This window comes from Coregonus lavaretus (genome assembly GCF_964263955.1).
Source record: "Coregonus lavaretus genome assembly, chromosome: 11".
NCBI lineage: Eukaryota > Metazoa > Chordata > Actinopteri > Salmoniformes > Salmonidae > Coregonus > Coregonus lavaretus.
This window is the reverse complement of record NC_139998.1, coordinates 58,649,629-58,669,741: the sequence shown is the minus strand read 5'-3', so window position 1 is coordinate 58,669,741 and position 20,113 is coordinate 58,649,629. Positions and strand designations below refer to the sequence as shown.

The 20,113-nt window shown below is 46.7% G+C and overlaps 1 protein-coding gene across 1 annotated transcript in view; it reads right to left on the bottom strand.

Annotated features, from left to right (window-relative positions):
• Nucleotides 1–20,113, bottom strand: part of LOC311137613 (unconventional myosin-VIIa-like) — a gene marked incomplete at both ends in the record, with an annotated part of 82,026 nt that overhangs the window by 35,570 nt on the left and 26,343 nt on the right. The window contains 10 exons of the mRNA XM_084172115.1: nucleotides 11,002–11,181; nucleotides 11,808–12,026; nucleotides 12,436–12,645; nucleotides 14,090–14,308; nucleotides 14,685–14,769; nucleotides 15,856–15,950; nucleotides 16,063–16,158; nucleotides 16,337–16,495; nucleotides 17,345–17,488; nucleotides 17,893–18,059. Coding sequence (XP_084028241.1) covers nucleotides 11,002–11,181; nucleotides 11,808–12,026; nucleotides 12,436–12,645; nucleotides 14,090–14,308; nucleotides 14,685–14,769; nucleotides 15,856–15,950; nucleotides 16,063–16,158; nucleotides 16,337–16,495; nucleotides 17,345–17,488; nucleotides 17,893–18,059 — 1,574 coding nt within the window. The remainder of the gene's footprint in view (nucleotides 1–11,001; nucleotides 11,182–11,807; nucleotides 12,027–12,435; nucleotides 12,646–14,089; nucleotides 14,309–14,684; nucleotides 14,770–15,855; nucleotides 15,951–16,062; nucleotides 16,159–16,336; nucleotides 16,496–17,344; nucleotides 17,489–17,892; nucleotides 18,060–20,113) is intronic.

The window sequence follows — 20,113 nt, the reverse complement described above, 5'->3', positions numbered from 1 at the left end:
GTTAGAGGATAGGGCTGGTTAGAGGATAGGGCTGGTTAGAGGACAGGGCTGGTTAGAGGATAGGGCTGGTTAGAGGATAGGGCTGGTTAGAGGATAGGGCTGGTTAGAGGATAGGGCTGGTTAGAGGATAGGGCTGGTTAGAGGATAGGGCTGGTTAGAGGATAGGGCAGGTTAGAGGATAGGGCTGGTTAGAGGATAGGGCTGGTTAGAGGATAGGGCTGGTTAGAGGATAGGGCTGGTTAAGGGCTTCCGCATTTTCTCCGTGCTGCTGTGCTGTTTGTTGCTACTTGGCTACCTGCCAAACTATTCACGTTTTACTTTTAATGAACGTTTAATCAATCTCTGTGTTCAACAAATTTACCAACTTTTTAGTTTTGTCCTCACTCATCTTTTTTCGTTAAACTTTTTCACCCCGGACGTTTATCCCGAGACAGAAGAGTCATTTTCCTGTGCGTTTTAGCTGCCAACTTTACGTTATTTTCCTTTTTTCCATCGCAACTTTTTTCCCTTATTCAACTTTTTCACTCCGGACGCTTTATCTGGACATGGTTCGTCAACATCTTCAACAGCCGAAGCTAAGTAGTAACATTAACATGATGTCTTCTAATTGCAGTCGCTGTACTCATAATATACAGGAGAATTCTCGCCTTACGGCGAGAATAGCTGTGCTACAAGCCCAGCTTCAGACGCAATCGTTAGGCAAGGGTAATATCAGTGTAGGAAAGGAAGAAACAGCGTCTGTGCCACCAGTAAGTACAGACAGTAACGTTAGTATAAATCCCCCCGCACAGTCCCCGCAGCCGGACAACTTTCTCATGGCTTCTGGAGGGAAATACTGTTGGAATGCTCAACCGGTGTCGCTCATTCAGCCGACAGAAACCTTCAACCGGTTTTCCCCATTATGTAGCGAGTCGGAGTCTGAGTCTGAGTCTTCTCTAGTCTCTACTCCTCCCGTTACGGGGTCTGAGACTCCGAAGGCTCCCACCATTAGCTCTGACAAATTGAAAACCCTAGTCATTGGCGACTCCATTACCCGCAGTATTAGACTTAAAACGAATCACCCAGCGATCATACACTGTTTACCAGGGGGCAGGGCTACCGACGTTAAGGCTAATCTAAAGATGGTGCTGGCTAAAGCTAAAACTGGCGAGTGTAGAGAGTATAGAGATATTGTTATCCACGTCGGCACCAACGATGTTAGGATGAAACAGTCAGAGGTCACCAAGTGCAACATAGCTTCAGCGTGTAAATCAGCTAGAAAGATGTGTCGGCATCGAGTAATTGTCTCTGGCCCCCTCCCAGTTAGGGGAAGTGACGAGCTCTACAGCAGAGTCTCAGCACTTAATCGCTGGTTGAAAACTGTTTTCTGCCCCTCCCAAAAGATAACATTTGTGGATAATTGGCCCTCTTTCTGGGACTCACCCACAAACAGGACCAAGCCTGACCTGCTGAGGAGTGACGGACTCCATCCTAGCTGGAGGGGTGCTCTCCTCTTATCTACCAACATAGATAGGGCTCTAACTCCTCTAGCCCCACAGTGAAATAGGGTGCAGGCCAGGCAGCAGGCTGTTAGCCAACCTGCCAGCTTAGTGGAGTCTGCCAATAGCACAGTCAGTGTAGTCAGCTCAGCCATACCCATTGAGACTGTGTCTGTGCCTCGACCTAGGTTGGGCAAAACTAAACATGGCGTTGTTCACCCTAGCAATCTTATTAGGATAAAGACCTCCTCCATTCCTGCCATTATTGAAAGAGATCGTGATACCTCACATCTCAAAATAGGGTTACTTAATGTTAGATCCCTCATTTCAAAGGCAGTCATAGTCAATGAACTAATCACTGATCATAATCTTGATGTGATTGGCCTGACTGAAACATGGCTTAAGCCTGATGAATTTGCTGTGTTAAATGAGGCCTCACCTCCTGGTTACACTAGTGACCATATTCCCCGTGCATCCCGCAAAGGCGGAGGTGTTGCTAACATTTACGATAGCAAATTTCAATTTACAAAAAAAAAAATGGCGTTTTCATCTTTTGAGCTTCTAGTCATGAAATCTATGCAGCCTACTCAATCACTTTTTATAGCTACTGTTTACAGGCCTCCTGGGCCATATACAGCGTTCCTCTCTGAGTTTCCTGAATTCCTATCAGACCTTGTAGTCATAGCAGATCATATTCTAATTTTTGGTGATTTTAATATTCACATGGAGAAGTCCACAGACCCACTCCAAAAGTCTTTCGGAGCCATTATCGACTCAGTGGGTTTTGTCCAACATGTCTCTGGACCTACTCACTGCCACAGTCATACTCTGGACCTAGTTTTGTCCCATGGAATAAATGTTGTAGATCTTAATGTTTTTCCACAAAATCCTGGACTATCGGACCACCATTTTATTACGTTTGCAATCGCAACAAATAATCTGCTCAGACCCCAACCAAGGAGCATCAAAAGTCGTGCTATAAATTCTCAGACAACACAAAAATTCATTGATGCCCTTCCAGACTCCTTCTGCCTACCCAAGGACGTCAGAGGACAAAAATCAGTTAACCACTTAACTGAGGAACTCAATTTAACCTTGCGCAATACCCTAGATGCAGTTGCACCCCTAAAAACGAAAAACATTTGTCATAAGAAACTAGCTCCCTGGTATACAGAAAATACCCGAGCTTTGAAGCAAGCTTCCAGGAAATTGGAACGGAAATGGCGCCACACCAAACTGGAAGTCTTCCGACTAGCTTGGAAAGACAGTACCGTGCAGTACCGAAGAGCCCTCACTGCTGCTCGATCATCCTACTTTTCCAACTTAATCGAGGAAAATAAGAACAATCCAAAATTTATTTTTGATACTGTTGCAAAGCTAACTAAAAAGCAGCATTCCCCAAGAGAGGATGGCTTTCACTTCAGCAGTGATAAATTCATGAACTTCTTTGAGGAAAAGATCATGACCATTAGAAAGCAAATTACGGACTCCTCTTTGAATCTGCGTATTCCTCCAGGGCTTAGCTGTCCTGGATCTGCACAGCTCTGCGAGGGCCTGGGATCGGGAGAGACACTTAAGTGTTTTAGTACTATATCTCTTGACACAATGATGAAAATAATCATGGCCTCTAAACCTTCAAGCTGCATACTGGATCCTATTCCTACTAAACTGCTGAAGGAGCTGCTTCCTGTGCTTGGCCCTCCTATGTTGAACATAATAAACAGCTCTCTATCCACCGGATGTGTACCAAACTCACTAAAATTGGCAGTGATAAAGCCTCTCTTGAAAAAGCCAAACCTTGACCCGGAAAATATAAAAAACTATCGGCCTATATCGAATCTTCCATTCCTCTCAAAAATTTTAGAAAAAGCTGTTGCGCAGCAACTCACTGCCTTTCTGAAGACAAACAATGTATACGAAATGCTTCAGTCTGGTTTTAGACCCCATCATAGCACTGAGACTGCACTTGTGAAGGTGGTAAATGACCTTTTAATGGCGTCAGACCGAGGCTCTGCATCTGTCCTCGTGCTACTAGACCTTAGTGCTGCCTTTGACACCATCGATCACCACATTCTTTTGGAGAGACTGGAAACCCAAATTGGTCTACACGGACAAGTTCTGGCCTGGTTTAGATCCTACCTGTCGGAAAGATATCAGTTTGTCTCTGTGAATGGTCTGTCCTCCGACAAATCAACTGTACATTTCGGTGTTCCTCAAGGTTCCGTTTTAGGACCACTATTGTTTTCACTATATATTTTACCTCTTGGGGATGTTATTCGAAAACATAATGTTAACTTTCACTGCTATGCGGATGACACACAGCTGTACATTTCAATGAAGCATGGTGAAGCCCCAAAATTGCCCTCGCTAGAAGCCTGTGTTTCAGACATAAGGAAGTGGATGGCTGAAAACTTTTTACTTTTAAACTCGGACAAAACAGAGATGCTTGTTCTAGGTCCCAAGAAACAAAGAGATCTTCTGTTAAATCTGACAATTCATCTTGATGGTTGTAAATTCGTCTCAAATAAAACTGTGAAGGACCTAGGCGTTACTCTTGACCCTGATCTCTCTTTTGACGAACATATCAAGACTGTTTCAAGGACAGCTTTTTTCCATCTACGTAACATTGCAAAAATCAGAAATTTTCTGTCCAAAAATGATGCAGAAAAATTAATCCATGCATTTGTTACTTCTAGGTTAGACTACTGCAATGCTCTATTTTCCGGCTACCCGGATAAAGCACTAAATAAACTTCAGTTAGTGCTAAATACGGCTGCTAGAATCCTGACTAGAACCAAGAAATTTGATCATATTACTCCAGTGCTAGCTTCCCTACACTGGCTTCCTGTTAAGGCAAGGGCTGATTTCAAGGTTTTACTGTTAACCTATAAAGCGTTACATGGGCTTGCTCCTACCTATCTTTCCGAGTTGGTCCTGCCGTACATACCAATACGTACGCTACGGTCACAAGACGCAGGCCTCCTAATTGTCCCTAGAATTTCTAAGCAAACAGCGGGAGGCAGGGCTTTCTCCTATAGATCTCCATTTTTATGGAACAGTCTGCCTACCCATGTGAGAGACGCAGACTCGGTCTCAACCTTTAAGTCTTTACTGAAGACTTATCTCTTCAGTAGGTCATATGATTGAGTGTAGTCTGGCCCAGGAGTGTGAAGGTGAACGGAAAGGCTGGAGCAACGAACAGCCCTTGCTGTCTCTGCCGGGCCGGTTCCCCTCTCCACTGGGGTTCTCTGCCTCTAACCCTGTTGCAGGGGCTGAGTCACTGGCTTGCTGGTGCTCTTTCATGCCGTCCCTGGGAGGGGTGCGTCACTTGAGTGGGTTGAGTTACTGACGTGATCTTCCTGTCTGGGTTGGCGCCCCCCCCTTGGTTTGTGCTGTGGTGGAGACCTCTGTGGGCTATACTCGGCTTTGTCTCAGGATTGTAAGTTGGTGGTTGGGGATATCCCTCTAGTGGTGCGGGGGCTGTGCTTTGGCGGAGTGGGTGGGGTTATATCCTTCCTGTTTGGCCCTGTCCGGGGGTTTCTTCGGATGGGGCCACAGTGTCTCCGGACCGCTCCTGTCTCAGCCTCCAGTATTTATGCTGCAGTAGTTTATGTGTCGGGGGGCTGGGGTTAGTTGGTTATACCTGGAGTACTTCTCCTGTCTTATCCAGTGTCCTGTGTGAATTTAAGTATGCTGTCTCTAATTCTCTCGTTCTCTCTTTCTCTCTGAGAACCTGAGCCCTAGGACCATACGTCAGGACTACCGGGCATGATGACACCTTGCTGTCCCCAGTCCGCCTGGCCTTGCTGCTATTCCAGTTTCAACTGTTCTGCCTGCGGCTACGAAACCCCTACCTGTCCCAGACCTGCTGTTTTCAACTCTTAATGATCGGCTATGAAAAGCCAACTGAGAGACCTGAGCCCTAGGACCATACGTCGGGACTACCGGCCGTGGTGACTCCTTGCTGTCCCCAGTCCGCCTGGCCTTGCTGCTATTCCAGTTTAAACTGTTCTGCCTGCGGTTATGGAACCCCTACCTGTCCCAGACCTGCTGTTTTAAACTCTTAATGATCGACTATGAAAAGCCAACTGAGATTTATTCCTGATTATTATTTGACCATGCTTGTCACTTATGAACATTTTTGAACATCTTGGCATGGTTCTGTTATAATCTCCACCCGGCACAGCCAGAAGAGGACTGGCCACCCCTCATAGCCTGGTTCCTCTCTAGGTTTCTTCCTAGGTTTTGCCTTTCTAGGGAGTTTTTCCTAGCCACCGTGCTTCTACACCTGCATTACTAGCTGTTTGGGGTTTTAGGCTGGGTTTCTGTACAGCACTTCGAGATATTAGCTGATGTAAGAAGGGCTATATAAAATAAAATTGATTGATTGATGGTTAGAGGACAGGGCTGGTTAGAGGATAGGGCTGGTTAGAGGATAGGGCTGGTTAGAGACTAGGGCTGGTTAGAGGATAGGGCTGGTTAGAGGATAGGGCAGGTTAGAGGATAGGGCTGGTTAGAGGATAGGGCTGGTTAGAGGATAGGGCTGGTTAGAGGATAGGGCTGGTTAGAGGCTAGGGCTGGTTAGAGGATAGGGCTGGTTAGAGGATAGGGCTGGTTAGAGGATAGGGCTGGTTAGAGGATAGGGCTGGTTAGAGGATAGGGCTGGTTAGAGGATAGGACTGGTTAGAGGATAGGACTGGTTAGAGGATAGGGCTGGTTAGAGGATAGGGCTGGTTAGAGGATAGGGCTGGTTAGAGACTAGGGCTGGTTAGAGGATAGGGCTGGTTAGAGGATAGGGCAGGTTAGAGGATAGGGCTGGTTAGAGGATAGGGCTGGTTAGAGGATAGGGCTGGTTAGAGGATAGGGCTGGTTAGAGGATAGGGCTGGTTAGAGGATAGGGCTGGTTAGAGGATAGGGCTGGTTAGAGGCTATGGCTGGTTAGAGGATAGTGCTGGTTAGAGGATAGGGCTGGTTAGAGGATAGGGCAGGTTAGAGGATAGGGCAGGTTAGAGGATAGGGCTGGTTAGAGGATAGGGCTGGTTAGAGGATAGGGCTGGTTAGAGGATAGGGCAGGTTAGAGGATAGGGCTGGTTAGAGGATAGGGCTGGTTAGAGGATAGGGCTGGTTAGAGGATAGGGCTGGTTAGAGGATAGGGCTGGTTAGAGGATAGGGCTGGTTAGAGGATAGGGCTGGTTAGAGGATAGGGCTGGTTAGAGGACAGGGCTGGTTAGAGGACAGGGCTGGTTAGAGGACAGGGCTGGTTAGAGGATAGGGCTGGTTAGAGGATAGGGCTGGTTAGAGGACAGGGCTGGTTAGAGGACAGGGCTGGTTAGAGGATAGGGCTGGTTAGAGGATAGGGCTGGTTAGAGACTAGGGCTGGTTAGAGGATAGGGCAGGTTAGAGGATAGGGCTGGTTAGAGGATAGGGCTGGTTAGAGGATAGGGCTGGTTAGAGGATAGGGCTGGTTAGAGGATAGGGCTGGTTAGAGGATAGGGCTGGTTAGAGGATAGGGCTGGTTAGAGGATAGGGCTGGTTAGAGGATAGGGCAGGTTAGAGGATAGGGCAGGTTAGAGGATAGGGCTGGTTAGAGGATAGGGCTGGTTAGAGACTAGGGCAGGTTAGAGGATAGGGCTGGTTAGAGGATAGGGCTGGTTAGAGGATAGGGCAGGTTAGAGGATAGGGCTGGTTAGAGGATAGGGCTGGTTAGAGGATAGGGCTGGTTAGAGGATAGGATAGGGCTGGTTAGAGGATAGGGCTGGTTAGAGGATAGGGCTGGTTAGAGGATAGGGCTGGTTAGAGGATAGGGCAGGTTAGAGGATAGGGCTGGTTAGAGGATAGGGCTGGTTAGAGGATAGGGCAGGTTAGAGGATAGGGCTGGTTAGAGGATAGGGCTGGTTAGAGGACAGGGCTGGTTAGAGGACAGGGCTGGTTAGAGACTAGGGCTGGTTAGAGGATAGGGCAGGTTAGAGGATAGGGCTGGTTAGAGGATAGGGCTGGTTAGAGGATAGGGCTGGTTAGAGGATAGGGCTGGTTAGAGACTAGGGCTGGTTAGAGGATAGGGCAGGTTAGAGGATAGGGCTGGTTAGAGGATAGGGCTGGTTAGAGGATAGGGCTGGTTAGAGGATAGGATAGGGCTGGTTAGAGGATAGGGCCGGTTAGAGGATAGGGCTGGTTAGAGGATAGGGCTGGTTAGAGGATAGGGCTGGTTAGAGACTAGGGCTGGTTGGAGGATAGGCAGGTTAGAGGATAGGGCTGGTTAGAGGATAGGGCTGGTTAGAGGATAGGGCTGGTTAGAGGATAGGGCTGGTTAGAGACTAGGGCTGGTTGGAGGATAGGCAGGTTAGAGGATAGGGCTGGTTAGAGGATAGGGCTGGTTAGAGGATAGGGCTGGTTAGAGACTAGGGCTGGTTGGAGGATAGGGCTGGTTAGAGGATAGGGCTGGTTAGAGGATAGGGCAGGTTAGAGGATAGGGCTGGTTAGAGGATAGGGCTGGTTAGAGGACAGGGCAGGTTAGAGGATAGGGCTGGTTAGAGGATAGGGCTGGTTAGAGGATAGGGCTGGTTAGAGGATAGGGCTGGTTAGAGGATAGGGCTGGTTAGAGGCTAGGGCTGGTTAGAGGCTAGGGCTGGTTAGAGGATAGGGCTGGTTAGAGGATAGGGCTGGTTAGAGGACAGGGCTGGTTAGAGGACAGGGCTGGTTAGAGGATAGGGCTGGTTAGAGGATAGGGCTGGTTAGAGGATAGGGCTGGTTAGAGGATAGGGCTGGTTAGAGGATAGGGCTGGTTAGAGGATAGGGCTGGTTAGAGGATAGGGCTGGTTAGAGGCTAGGGCTGGTTAGAGGCTAGGGCTGGTTAGAGGATAGGGCTGGTTAGAGGATAGGGCTGGTTAGAGGATAGGGCTGGTTAGAGGACAGGGCTGGTTAGAGGATAGGGCTGGTTAGAGGATAGGGCTGGTTAGAGGATAGGGCTGGTTAGAGGATAGGGCTGGTTAGAGGACAGGGCTGGTTAGAGGATAGGGCTGGTTAGAGGATAGGGCTGGTTAGAGGATAGGGCTGGTTAGAGGCTAGGGCTGGTTAGAGGATAGGGCTGGTTAGAGGATAGGGCTGGTTAGAGGATAGGGCTGGTTAGAGGATAGGGCTGTTTCTGTGACCATATTACCACCACACTGGCAGTCATGAGTCAGTACCTCAGTAAAATGTCATGAGTTAATGGTAATCTCCTTTTATGCACTCTGGACATGCTTTGGTACTACCCAACTTGCTAACTACCATCAGGTCCTAATGGCCTGGTACTCTGGGCTCTATTGTCCCTCTAACCATCAGGTCCTAATGGCCTGGTACTCAGGGCTCTATTGTCCCTCTAACCATCAGGTCCTAATGGCCTGGTACTCAGGGCTCTATTGTCCCTCTAACCATCAGGTCCTAATGGCCTGGTACTCAGGGCTCTATTGTCCCTCTAACCACTCTGATGTAATTATTCGATTGTATTTGCATTAATGTCAAACACTTATCATCAAAACAGTAGGCCTATCGTACTTTTAAAACTCCCTTCACTGTGATTGATCAATTTGAAGAAAGAAGTTCAACAGCAGGTTGAAACAGTGTAAAACATGGTTGCTGTGGATGTTGTTTCAAAGCCTAACGCAACGAAACGGACAGCGCTTTCTACGGAGATGATTAATTCAAAACACCCGTACGCATATTAGAGCTTATGCATATGCATTAGTCTTATGAGCCCAAGGCCGAAAACCCCCTAACCTGAATTAGAATTATGATTGTGACGTTATACAATAAATAGCCTACCACATATTACCAAAACTGATTTAAGTGGTCATTGGTACGTAAATGGTCCAACCTTTGAGTGTGGACTGTATTATTATGCATACTGGATGGACTGAGTTACCTTATGCTACGCTCCAAAATGTATATCCAAGAGTCTGGGAGAGAACGTACAGCCCTAGGCGATGCTGTTGGCTCATTGATTGTGCAGGGCGGCTTACAGTTAGCCTACAATTAGTGCATTTGCATTCGATTTTGAAGAGCCTAGTAATAGGGATTTTTTGTATATTTTAATAATTAATTGGGTGACATTACCTTTAGCTATACAGGATATCTCACCACCATGGTATCCGTCTCCTCCTCTCTTTCCTTCATGACTTCATAGAGCGCGCAGACGGGCTGTCAACAGTTCAGCGAAATATGTTTAGTTGCCGACGTTCCCAGAAACAGATTTCACTTGGTTTCCCAAATGAAGCGCTGGGTGGCTGCAGGAACAGGGTTGGAGAGCCCATGGCATACAGAGTTTTGGCCGGAATATCACCTGTCGCGCAGGTTACCTTATGCTACGCCTCCAAAATGTATAACCAGTTGTTGATGCGCGGAGTGAAATAAGTGTTCTTATATTTATATCTCAGCTGCTCGTATTAAGCACAGCTCCGCTATAAAAACCGAAGTAGCCTACAAAACGGACCGGTGGGGAAAGACACCTCTTTTTACTATTCGAGTTCATACAGATGACGTCTTTTGCCCCCTGCCACTGTTCCTGCCCATTTAATAATGGGCCATTCTAAATCAAAACTAATTTTGATGTATTAGTAAAGGCAAGATTAAATTGAGAATAGTCTGATGGGTGAAAACATGATCACGTGATGAGAGAACAGCGTGTGCAGCCGGAGGCAAGGAACAGAGCGCAAGCTTTTTTTTGTTGCTACGTTCTCTAAATCATCAGTATCCTGTAGTCACATCATGCAGCCCAGATATGTTTAGATTTCTAACACGTGTTATTTAATAACTCTAAATCTAGTGTATAGGCCCCGTGTAGCTCAGTTGGTAGAGCACGGCGCTTGCAACGCCAGGGTTGTGGGTTCGATTCCCACGGGGGGCCAGTATGAAAAATGTATGCACTCACTAACTGTAAGTCGCTCTGGATAAGAGCGTCTGCAAAAATGTACACTCAACATATCCACTTGTTAAGCGCACTCGCTCCAGAACGGTAAAAATATCCTTTCTATTTTATTCGGCTAAATTCAATTATATTCTTCTTACTATAAAATCATATAATATAAAATAATGGCACTGGACATAAGCATATCTTGTCAGCTAAATGAACAAGCCTACAGTCTATGGCATGGTGCATAGCCAGATAACATACAGTAGGCCAACTCCATATTCTGTTTTTTCTGAAATACATGTTATTCATATCATAATGTTTCTTTAGACCGGACTAAAATAAATAATGGATTTATTGTGATGGTGTATATTATTATATTGATGTATTAGCCTTTTTTAAATGTAGATGTTCCAAAGGCCTGATTCAGCGACTTGTATGCTGGAGGCCTGGAGATGCTGAACCCTGCATATGTTCATTAACGGTCTATTACCATGAGACCTGGAGTATTTAGCATGACAATAACCAGCTGACAAAATGCCATGACTGCCACAGCCCTATCAGAGGCACTTGGCCGTCCATCATTTTGGTGTTCTTCATCTCCTGGGCTAATCGTAAGCGTGGGCTGGTGGGACCCACCTGGTCCAAGCCCACCATGTGGCTCAGCCTCCTGTCCTGCCTGGAGGCCAGGTCCTGATCCAGGGAGCTGTTAGCCACGTTAGCCCCCCTGAGGCCCCTGGCCCCCTGGCCCGGCACCAGCTTGGGCTCCGGCAGGTCCCCAATGAACCTCAAGATGATCCACCACACTGTCAAGGAGGCCTGTGGAAGGAGAGAGAACACAACGACAGGGGGGTTGACCATTTTTTTTTTCTGCGAACAATTTTGTATTTAAATGTATTTATCAATGTCCATCAAACATCGCAGTCAAATAAGGTAGGAGTTAAAGTAAGTGAAACGTATTTACTGTTAAACAAATGGTTATTTTAAGAAACAATTTAAAGCTGGGTTTAGGAGACCCCCCTAAAGTCCTCTGTATGGGTGGTCCTCTGTATGGGTGGTCCTCTGTATGGGTGGTCCTCTGTAGCTCAGCTGGTAGAGCACGGCGCTTGTAACGCCAGGGTAGTGGGTTCGATCCCCGGGACCACCCATACGTAAAAATGTATGCACGCATGACTGTAAGTCGCTTTGGATAAAAGCGTCTGCTAAATGGCATGTTATGTTATTATTATTATTATTATTTAAAGTGTGAGGATCAGGAAGATTATTAGCAGGGGAAGTTAAGAGCCACAGAGTTCAGTCCCTTTCACAACAATGAAGTCCTCCATGATGGCACCGGCAGTTTATTCAATGTACCAGTCACTTCTACTAGGCGAATCTGGTGCCAATTTGGTGATGGGGTTCTATCGGGCGGTTTTGACGAACTCTCATATCTTTCTGTGATTTACCATAACATCTCCTTCGTCTTCGTGGTAGAGTAGTGGCTGTCTGAGCCTCTGGCGGATGTGTGTTGGCGTGGCGGCGCCCTGGAAGTACATGGAGGCAAACTTGGAGAAGGAGTACTCATCCAGGTCGTCATAGTCCTCCTCTGGGATGTCCTCTACCATGGGCAGGTCATCCAGATCCACCTCCTCTGGTCTGGTCCGCTTTCCCTGCTTCTCCAGATCCTGACAGGCAGGCAGACAGACAGACGGTTAGAATAGATGCTTACATGGATAGTGTTCAAAATGGCACCCTATTTCCTACATAGTGCACTACTTTTGACCAGAGCCCTATTCGAAGTGCACTATATAGGGAATAGGATGCCATTTGAGTTGCAGCCATGGATATAGTGACTGGAGCATGATGGGAAACGTGGTTTCATCAAGGGTTTGGAATCATCAGGGTCGTGTTCATCAGGGCACACGTAGCAAACCTATTTCGCAAATGAAAAACAAGTTTAGTTCGGACTCATTGGACAAGTTCAGGTAGGTATTACACCTCTGTTCTCTTCTGTTTTATGCCCAATGAACATGACCCAGCCATCCAGGGACACTGCAACACCAGTAGTAACCACAATGCATCTTGCTTTCTAACCTTGAATCCGACAGGAGCCTGCCCCTCCTGCCCTCCCACCATACTGGGCAGGAAGCCAAAGATGTCGTCCACCATTTCCTGGTCCGTGACGGATTCTGATTGGGTGCTGGCCGCCTTCTCTCTCTTCTGTCGTAGCACCTCCTCCAGTTTCCTCTGCCTCTCCAGGGCTGCCAGCTCCTCCTCACGACGCTCCTTAGCAGAAAGGAAAGCCTGCGGGGGAACAGGAGATCGGGAGCACAATCAGTCATTCAGTTAGCATGGTCAATGTGTGCACACAGTATATCTCGTTAGTTAGGTTTTTGGTAAGATCTTGTCATTTTGTGCTAGCTAGCTAGCCAGCTAGATAAATAAATAAATTGGTCATTTAGCAGACGCTCTTATCCAGAGCGACTTACAGGAGCAATTAGGGTTAAGTGCCTTGCGCAAGGGCACATCGACAGATTTTTCACCTAGTCGGCTCGGGGATTAGAACCAGCGACCTTTCGGTTACTGGAACAACGCTCTTAACCACTAAGCTACCTGCCGCTACTATATACTATATATATTTTATTATTATAATGCACCGCTACGCCAGATGCTCAGAAGGAAACATCTTGGTCACGCATGTGCTTAGAACTTGTTATTGTTTTGGCCATTGAAAAGGTCTATGCCTGTTAAATGTAATGTCAAAATGTAGATTTCTGCCTAAATAGACACACCCAAGAGTAATTATTTATCATGAGTGGGCCATAAACAATAACTAGTAATGCTTACACTGCCAGAAATATTAGAATATCACCTTTCGGATAAAAAATAGTTATACATTTTTGTGGTGTAGTCACTTTTGAGAACGCATGCTCAAGTACACAGTACAAATATTATAAAAAATGTGAACATATGAAAAATCACGTTTATTTTCCTTTTCAACAAAAGTGGGAGAATAGGGCTTGAAATGTTTGAAATGCTTTCTAAACGCGGTAACAATCAAATTATTATATATACGATTTCACCTTTCTCTAGAACTGGAAAATATATATTACTATACTTAGTGACAGTACACAATTGGCACCATTTCATATAACGGATGACAGAGCATTTTGTGCCCGGCGTCCTCTGAGCGACGCAGAGACACCATTCAAATGTCTACTGACTCATTGCAACTTCAGCTTTAAGCAAGATATTATTTTGTCGCTCTGTGACCAAGAGAAAGTTGTCTTGTTTAAAATTCTACAACATGATTTAGTATTATTCCTGTTGAGAGCTCTAAATCCAGTGAGATGAGACCGTGTTTGCTGCTATCGCTAGAGTCTCCCGTTTCATATATAATATTGTAAAACGGAGCTTCGAGGTTCACAGCCAAGGAAGCTCGATCCTTTGTCTGGATAGGCCAGAAAATGTGACGCGTCGCTCCCTATGCAAATGAGGTGTCAGATTTCACGTACTGCATCTCAGATGAGAGCGGAGAACAGCATGCGAAGCGGGACAACCAGAGCGGTCCCGGAGTGAACACAGCAATTGATGTTGCGCGGTTCACAGAGCGCTCTGTACACACAAACAAAATGTTGGTTGGAACCGGTCCAGGACTGCTCAAAGTCCCCTAAATAGAGGACTTAACGTTTAAGAGATCAATACTGAACGGTGAACGTAGCATATTGAAAAGGTGAGGTCTTCTTACGCCTCTCTTCATGTTCTTCACTTGCTTCCTAGCCAGCATGCCCCTGGTGTTAGCCTGCAGGAGGACCACCGCCTGCCTCTTCCTCTGCCACTCCTTTCTGGCCAGGTACCCCCGTGACTGGGCCTGGAGCAGGACCGCAGCGGCCCTCTTCTGCTGGTAGTGGTACTGCAGCTGGCGGGCTCGGACCTTCGCCTGCAGACGAGCAAAACCCAGCTGGACCTGGAGGAGAGAAAAACCATAAATGGGTTATATGTAAGCTTGGCTTAAACCCATTTGCTCTTTGTGGGGGAGCATAGGTCGTTCACAAAACCTCCTCCTTATATGTATGCACTTAAGCACAACAGAATGTGCATTGTCGGGGAAATAACTGCACACCTCCGGTGGTATGAGAAGGTGAAAGGTTAAATGTCAGAAACCATATCACACAACAGTGTCATGGTATATTTAGATAGATGGTATATTTAGATAGATGGTATATTTAGATAGATGGTATATTTTGATAGAAGTGTATTTTTTTTTGGTGCTACGTCATTATGTTTAACTGTGTTCTGGATGGTTTGGATAAGTTAAAAGCTTGTGATCCACAGTAACTCACCACTCTGTACAGCTTTCTACCTTTGTGGCCTCTCCAGTGTTTCTGAATGACCAGCGCCGAGGACTTCTGTCTCAGGAACTGTCTCCTACAGGGTGACATTTAGAAGACGAAGACATCTCAATGGACTGTCACATTACATAACAACAAGAAAGCTTCAAGTTCCTTGGCGTACACATCACTGACAATCTGAAATGGTCCACCCACGCAGACAGCGTGGTGAAGAAGGCGCAACAGAGCCTCTTCAACCTCAGGAGGCTGAAGAAATTTGGCTTGGCACCTAAAACTTTTCCAGATGCACAATTGAGAGCATCCTGTCGGGCTGTATCACCGCCTGGTACGGCAACTGCACCGCCCACAACCGCAGGGCTCTCCAGAGGGTGGTGCGGTCTGCCGAACGCATTACTGGGGGCAAACTACCCGCCCTCCAAGACACCTACAGCACCCGATGTCACAGAAAGGCCAAAAAGATCATCAAGGACATCAACCACCCGAGCCACTGCCTGTTCACCCCGCTATCATCCAGAAGGCGAGGTCAGTACAGGTGCATCAAAGCTGGGACCGAGAGACTGAAAAACAGCTTCTGTCTCAAGGCCATCAGACTGTTAAATAGCCATCACTAGCACATTAGAGGCTGCTGCTGCCTATTGAAATCACTGGCCACTTTAAGAAATGGAACACTAGTCACTTTAATAATGTTTCCATATCTTGCACTACTCATCTCATATGTATACACTGTATTCTATTCTATAATATTCTACTGTATCTTAGTCCATGCCGCTCTGTCATTGCTTGTCCATATATGTACATATTCTTAAATTCCGTTCCTTACTAGTTTTGTGTGTATTGGGTATATGTTGTGAAATTGTTAGATATTACTGCACTGTCGGAGCTAGAAGCACAAGCATTTCGCTACACCCGCAATAACATCTGCTAAAACACGTGTATGTGACAAATACAATTTGATTTGAGACTACCATAGCCTGCATCCCAAATGGCACCCTATTCCCTGTATAGTGCACTACTTTTGACCAGGGGTCATAGGGCTTCGGTCAAAAGAAGTGCACTATGTAGGGAATTGGATGCCATTTAGGACGGCGATATATAGTGATGCCTTGGCCCCCACCCCCCCCACCATAGACTGTACATCCAGCTGCTTGGCCTGATATCATACCGATGCTTGTAGCCTCGCAGCACCCTCTGGATCAGCAGGGCTTTCTCGTTCAACTCCTTCATTCTCTCCAGCTCCAGTAGAGTGTCATGGAAGTCCTGGAAATGAGAGACAGCTCTTTTTACTCCACCTTCCATCCTTCAAACCCCGGATAGACCACTACGCTAGGGATGAAACCTAAAAAAGGTCAGCTGAACAATTGATTGTTACCTTCAAAAATATCTTTGTCTTGCCAGTCTTCCAGTCACCCTCGTGTCCAGCAAGAGCGGTCTCACAGATGCATTCGGCGCATTTCTGTAGTGTCTCCTGTAAAAGCAACACATTCTCTCATGGGGCTCTACACATGCCAAGTTATGAAGATATTTGGCTATCAGATTTAAACAACAAACATGTTTTCTGTGGTTGAGCCACGAGATGGAGTTAAGTTGCAGTGATGCAATAAACAATAAACAACAACAACAACATCTGAAACATTTCTTCTCACCACTTTGGGGTCACAGAGGGTGGTCTTGAGCAGCACGCGGTATCGCTCCAGGAACTCATCGAAGGTGTAGCGGATGGGATAGCCAGCCTTCCTGATCCTAATGGTCTCCATCATCCCAGAGTAGCGCAGCTGACGCATACACAGCTCTCTGTCAAACAGCTAAAACAGGGACGGATACAGAGCTCTCTGTCAAACAGGGACGGATACACAGCTCTCTGTCAAACAGCTAAAACAGGGACGGATACACAGCTCTCTGTCAAACAGCTAAAACAGGGACGGATACACAGCTCTCTGTCAAACAGGGACGGATACACAGCTCTCTGTCAAACAGCTAAAACAGGGACGGATACACACAGCTCTCGGTCATAACGTGGAGGTCAAATGAGAGAAAAAAAAACAAATGTGCGGACAGGGCAATGGAGTTACCAGCATAGTAACTGTAACTGACTTGAATTGAGGGTTTGTGATCGAAGAAGATACACTGTTAAGCAAGCAGCATGATGTCTGTTACATAACCACTACGTTATCAGGCAGAGTATTCAGAGGTTTCGAAATATGATAAGAGTACTATGAACGGTTTCAGATAAAAAATAAACACAAGTTAAGGGACAGACATTTCAACACAGCTCTCATGGTTTAAGGTGACTGTATTAAAACAATATGATTACATATTATAACTAATTTTTATTTTATTTTACCTTTATTTAACTAGGCAAGTCAGTTAAGAACAAATTCTTATTTACAATGACGGCCAAACACGGACGACGCTGGGCCAATTGTGCGCCGCCCTATGGGACTCCCAAATCACGTCCGGTTGTGATACAGCCTGGAATTCGAACCAGGGGGGTCTGTAGTGACGCCTCAAGCACTGAGATGCAGTGCCTTAGACCGCTGCGCCACTCGGTCTGTAGTGACGCCTCAAGCACTAAGATGCAGTGCCTTAGACCGCTGCGCCACTCGGGAGCCCAACTTAAGAGTATCTCTGCGATTAAAACCCTCCTGACGTACCATGGGCTTCTTGAAGTCGTTGGGCTTGATGCAGCGTATGAAGTAGGGCTGGCAGACTGTCAGGGTCTTCATCAGGGAATCTAGGGACTGTCTGAACTGACCACTCAACGTAGGAACACGCTTCTTAGCATCAGCCGCTTGCTGCTATAGAGAGAGAGAGAGGAAAAGGCTGAAGAGGCTGTGAGGGAGAGAAATATGACTATGCAAATTGCAGCAAATTAAACCGAACTGGCCTACTACGCAGTGGGCAATGCTAGTTGATATTACATCACTACCACTACAACCAGATAATGACATAATTTCAACCAGATAATGACATAATTTCAACCAGGTAATGACATAATTTCAACCAGATAATGACATAATTTCAACCAGATAATGACATAATTTCAACCAGATAATGACATAATCTCAACCAGATAATGACATAATTTCAACCAGATAATGACATAATTTCAACCATCTTTTCCCACTGAGTATCTGTGTATATTGAAGCTCCTCCAGGGTTTCCCAGCACCCCCAGGGGATTTTCTCAGGGCTCCACTGACCCGTAGAGAGTTCTTGGGAGTGATGAACATCTTGGGGTTGGCGCTGGCTATCACGCTATTGGAGGAGAGCTCATTCTGGAATGCCTGCGTCAGCAGCTTATTGGACGACGTCGCCACCAGTTGGATGAGGTCAGTGCTCAGAGCATCTCGGTTCTTGTCAAGGAAACCTAAATAACAAGATTATACTAGCGTGCATCCCAAATGGCACCTTCTTCCCTCTATAGTGCACTACTTTTGACAAGGACCCATAGGGTGGTGCACTATGTCGGGAATAGGGTGCCATTTGGGACACAGCCAAGAACATACAGGTTATATATAGAAGTATTGGGCAGGTTTTCACTACAAATAAGTAAAGTGGTGAAGTGGTACAGGTAGAAACTGTCATTTAAAACAGGTTAACATTCACAAGGCCGCATCACTTCTATGCGCGCTTCGAGGCAAGCAACACTGAAGCATGCATGAGAGCACCAGCTGTTCCGGATGACTATGTGATCACGCTCTCCGTAGCCGATGTGAGTAAGACTTTTAAGCAGGTCAACATTCACAAGGCCGCAGGGCCAGACGGATTACCAGGACACGTACTCAGAGCATGCGCTGACCAAGCTGGCAAGTGTCTTCACTGACATTTTTTAACCTCTCCCTGAACCAGTCTGTAATACCTACATGTTTCAAGCAGACCACGTTAGTCCCTGTGTCCAAGAACGCCAAGGTAACCTGTCTAAATTACTACCGACCCATAGCACTCACATCTGTAGCCATGAAATGCATTGAAAAAAGTTGGTCATAGCTCTCATCAACACCATCATCCCAGAAACCCTGGACCCACTCCAATTTGTATACCGCCCCAACAGATCCAAAGATGACACAATCTCTATTGCACTCCACACTGCCCTTTCCCACCTGGACAAAAGGAACACCTACGTGAGAATGCTGTTCATTGACTACAGCACAGAGTTCAACACCATAGCGCACTCCCAGCTCATCACTAAGCTAAGGACCCTGGGATTAAACACCTCCCTCTGCAACTGGATCCTGGACTTCCTGACGGGACACCTCCAGGTGGTGAGGGTAGGCAACATCACATCCGCCACGCTGACCGTCAACACGGGGGCTCCTCAGGGGTGCGTGCTCAGTCCCCTCCTGTACTCCCTGTTCACCCACGAATGCAAGGCCGCGCACGACTCCAACACCATCATTAACTTTGCCGACGACACGACAGTGGTAGGCCTGATCACCGACGACGATGAGACAGCCTATAGGGAGGTGGTCAGAGACCTGGCAGCGTGGTGCCAGGACAGCAACCTCTCCCTCAACATGAGCAAGACAAAGGAGCTGATTGTGGACTACAGTAAACAGAGGGCAGAGCACGCCCCCATTCACATCGACGGGGCTGAAGTAGAGCGGGTTGAGAGCTTCAAGTTCCTCGGTGTCCACATCACTAAGGATCTATCATGGTCCAAACACACCAACACAGTTGTGAAGAGGGCACGACAACGCCTGTTCCCTTTCAGGAGGCTGAAATGATTTTGCATGGGCTCTCAGGTCCTCAAAAACATTATACAGCTGCACCATTGAGAGCATCTTGACTGGCTGCATTACCGCTTGTTATGACAACTGCTTGGCATCCGATCGCAAGGCGCTACAGAGGGTAGTGCGTACTGCCCAGTACATCACTGGGGCCAAGCTACCTGCCATCCAGGACCTCTATACCAGGCGGTGCCAGAGGAAGGCCCAAAACATTGTCAAAGACTCCAGCCACCCAAGCCATAGACTGTTCTCTCTGCTACCGCAAGGTAAGCGGTACCGGTGCACCAAGTCTGGAACCAACAGGACCCTGAACAGCTTCTACTCCCAAGCTATAAGACTGCTAACTTGTTAGTAAAAAAGTTAACCAAATAGCTACCCGGACTATCTGCAGTGACCCTTTTTGCAGTAACTTTTTGACTCATCACATACGCTGGTGCTACAATTTACTATCTGTCACTTTATTAATAGTTGTACACAGTATCTACCTCAATTACCTCATACCCCTGGTACTGGTACCCAGTGTATATAGCCAAGTTATCATTGACTCGGTACTGGTACCCAGTGTATATAGCCAAGTTATCATTGACTCTGTACTGGTACCCAGTGTATATAGCCAAGTTATCATTGACTCTGTACTGGTACCCAGTGTATATAGCCAAGTTATCATTGACTCGGTACTGGTACCCAGTGTATA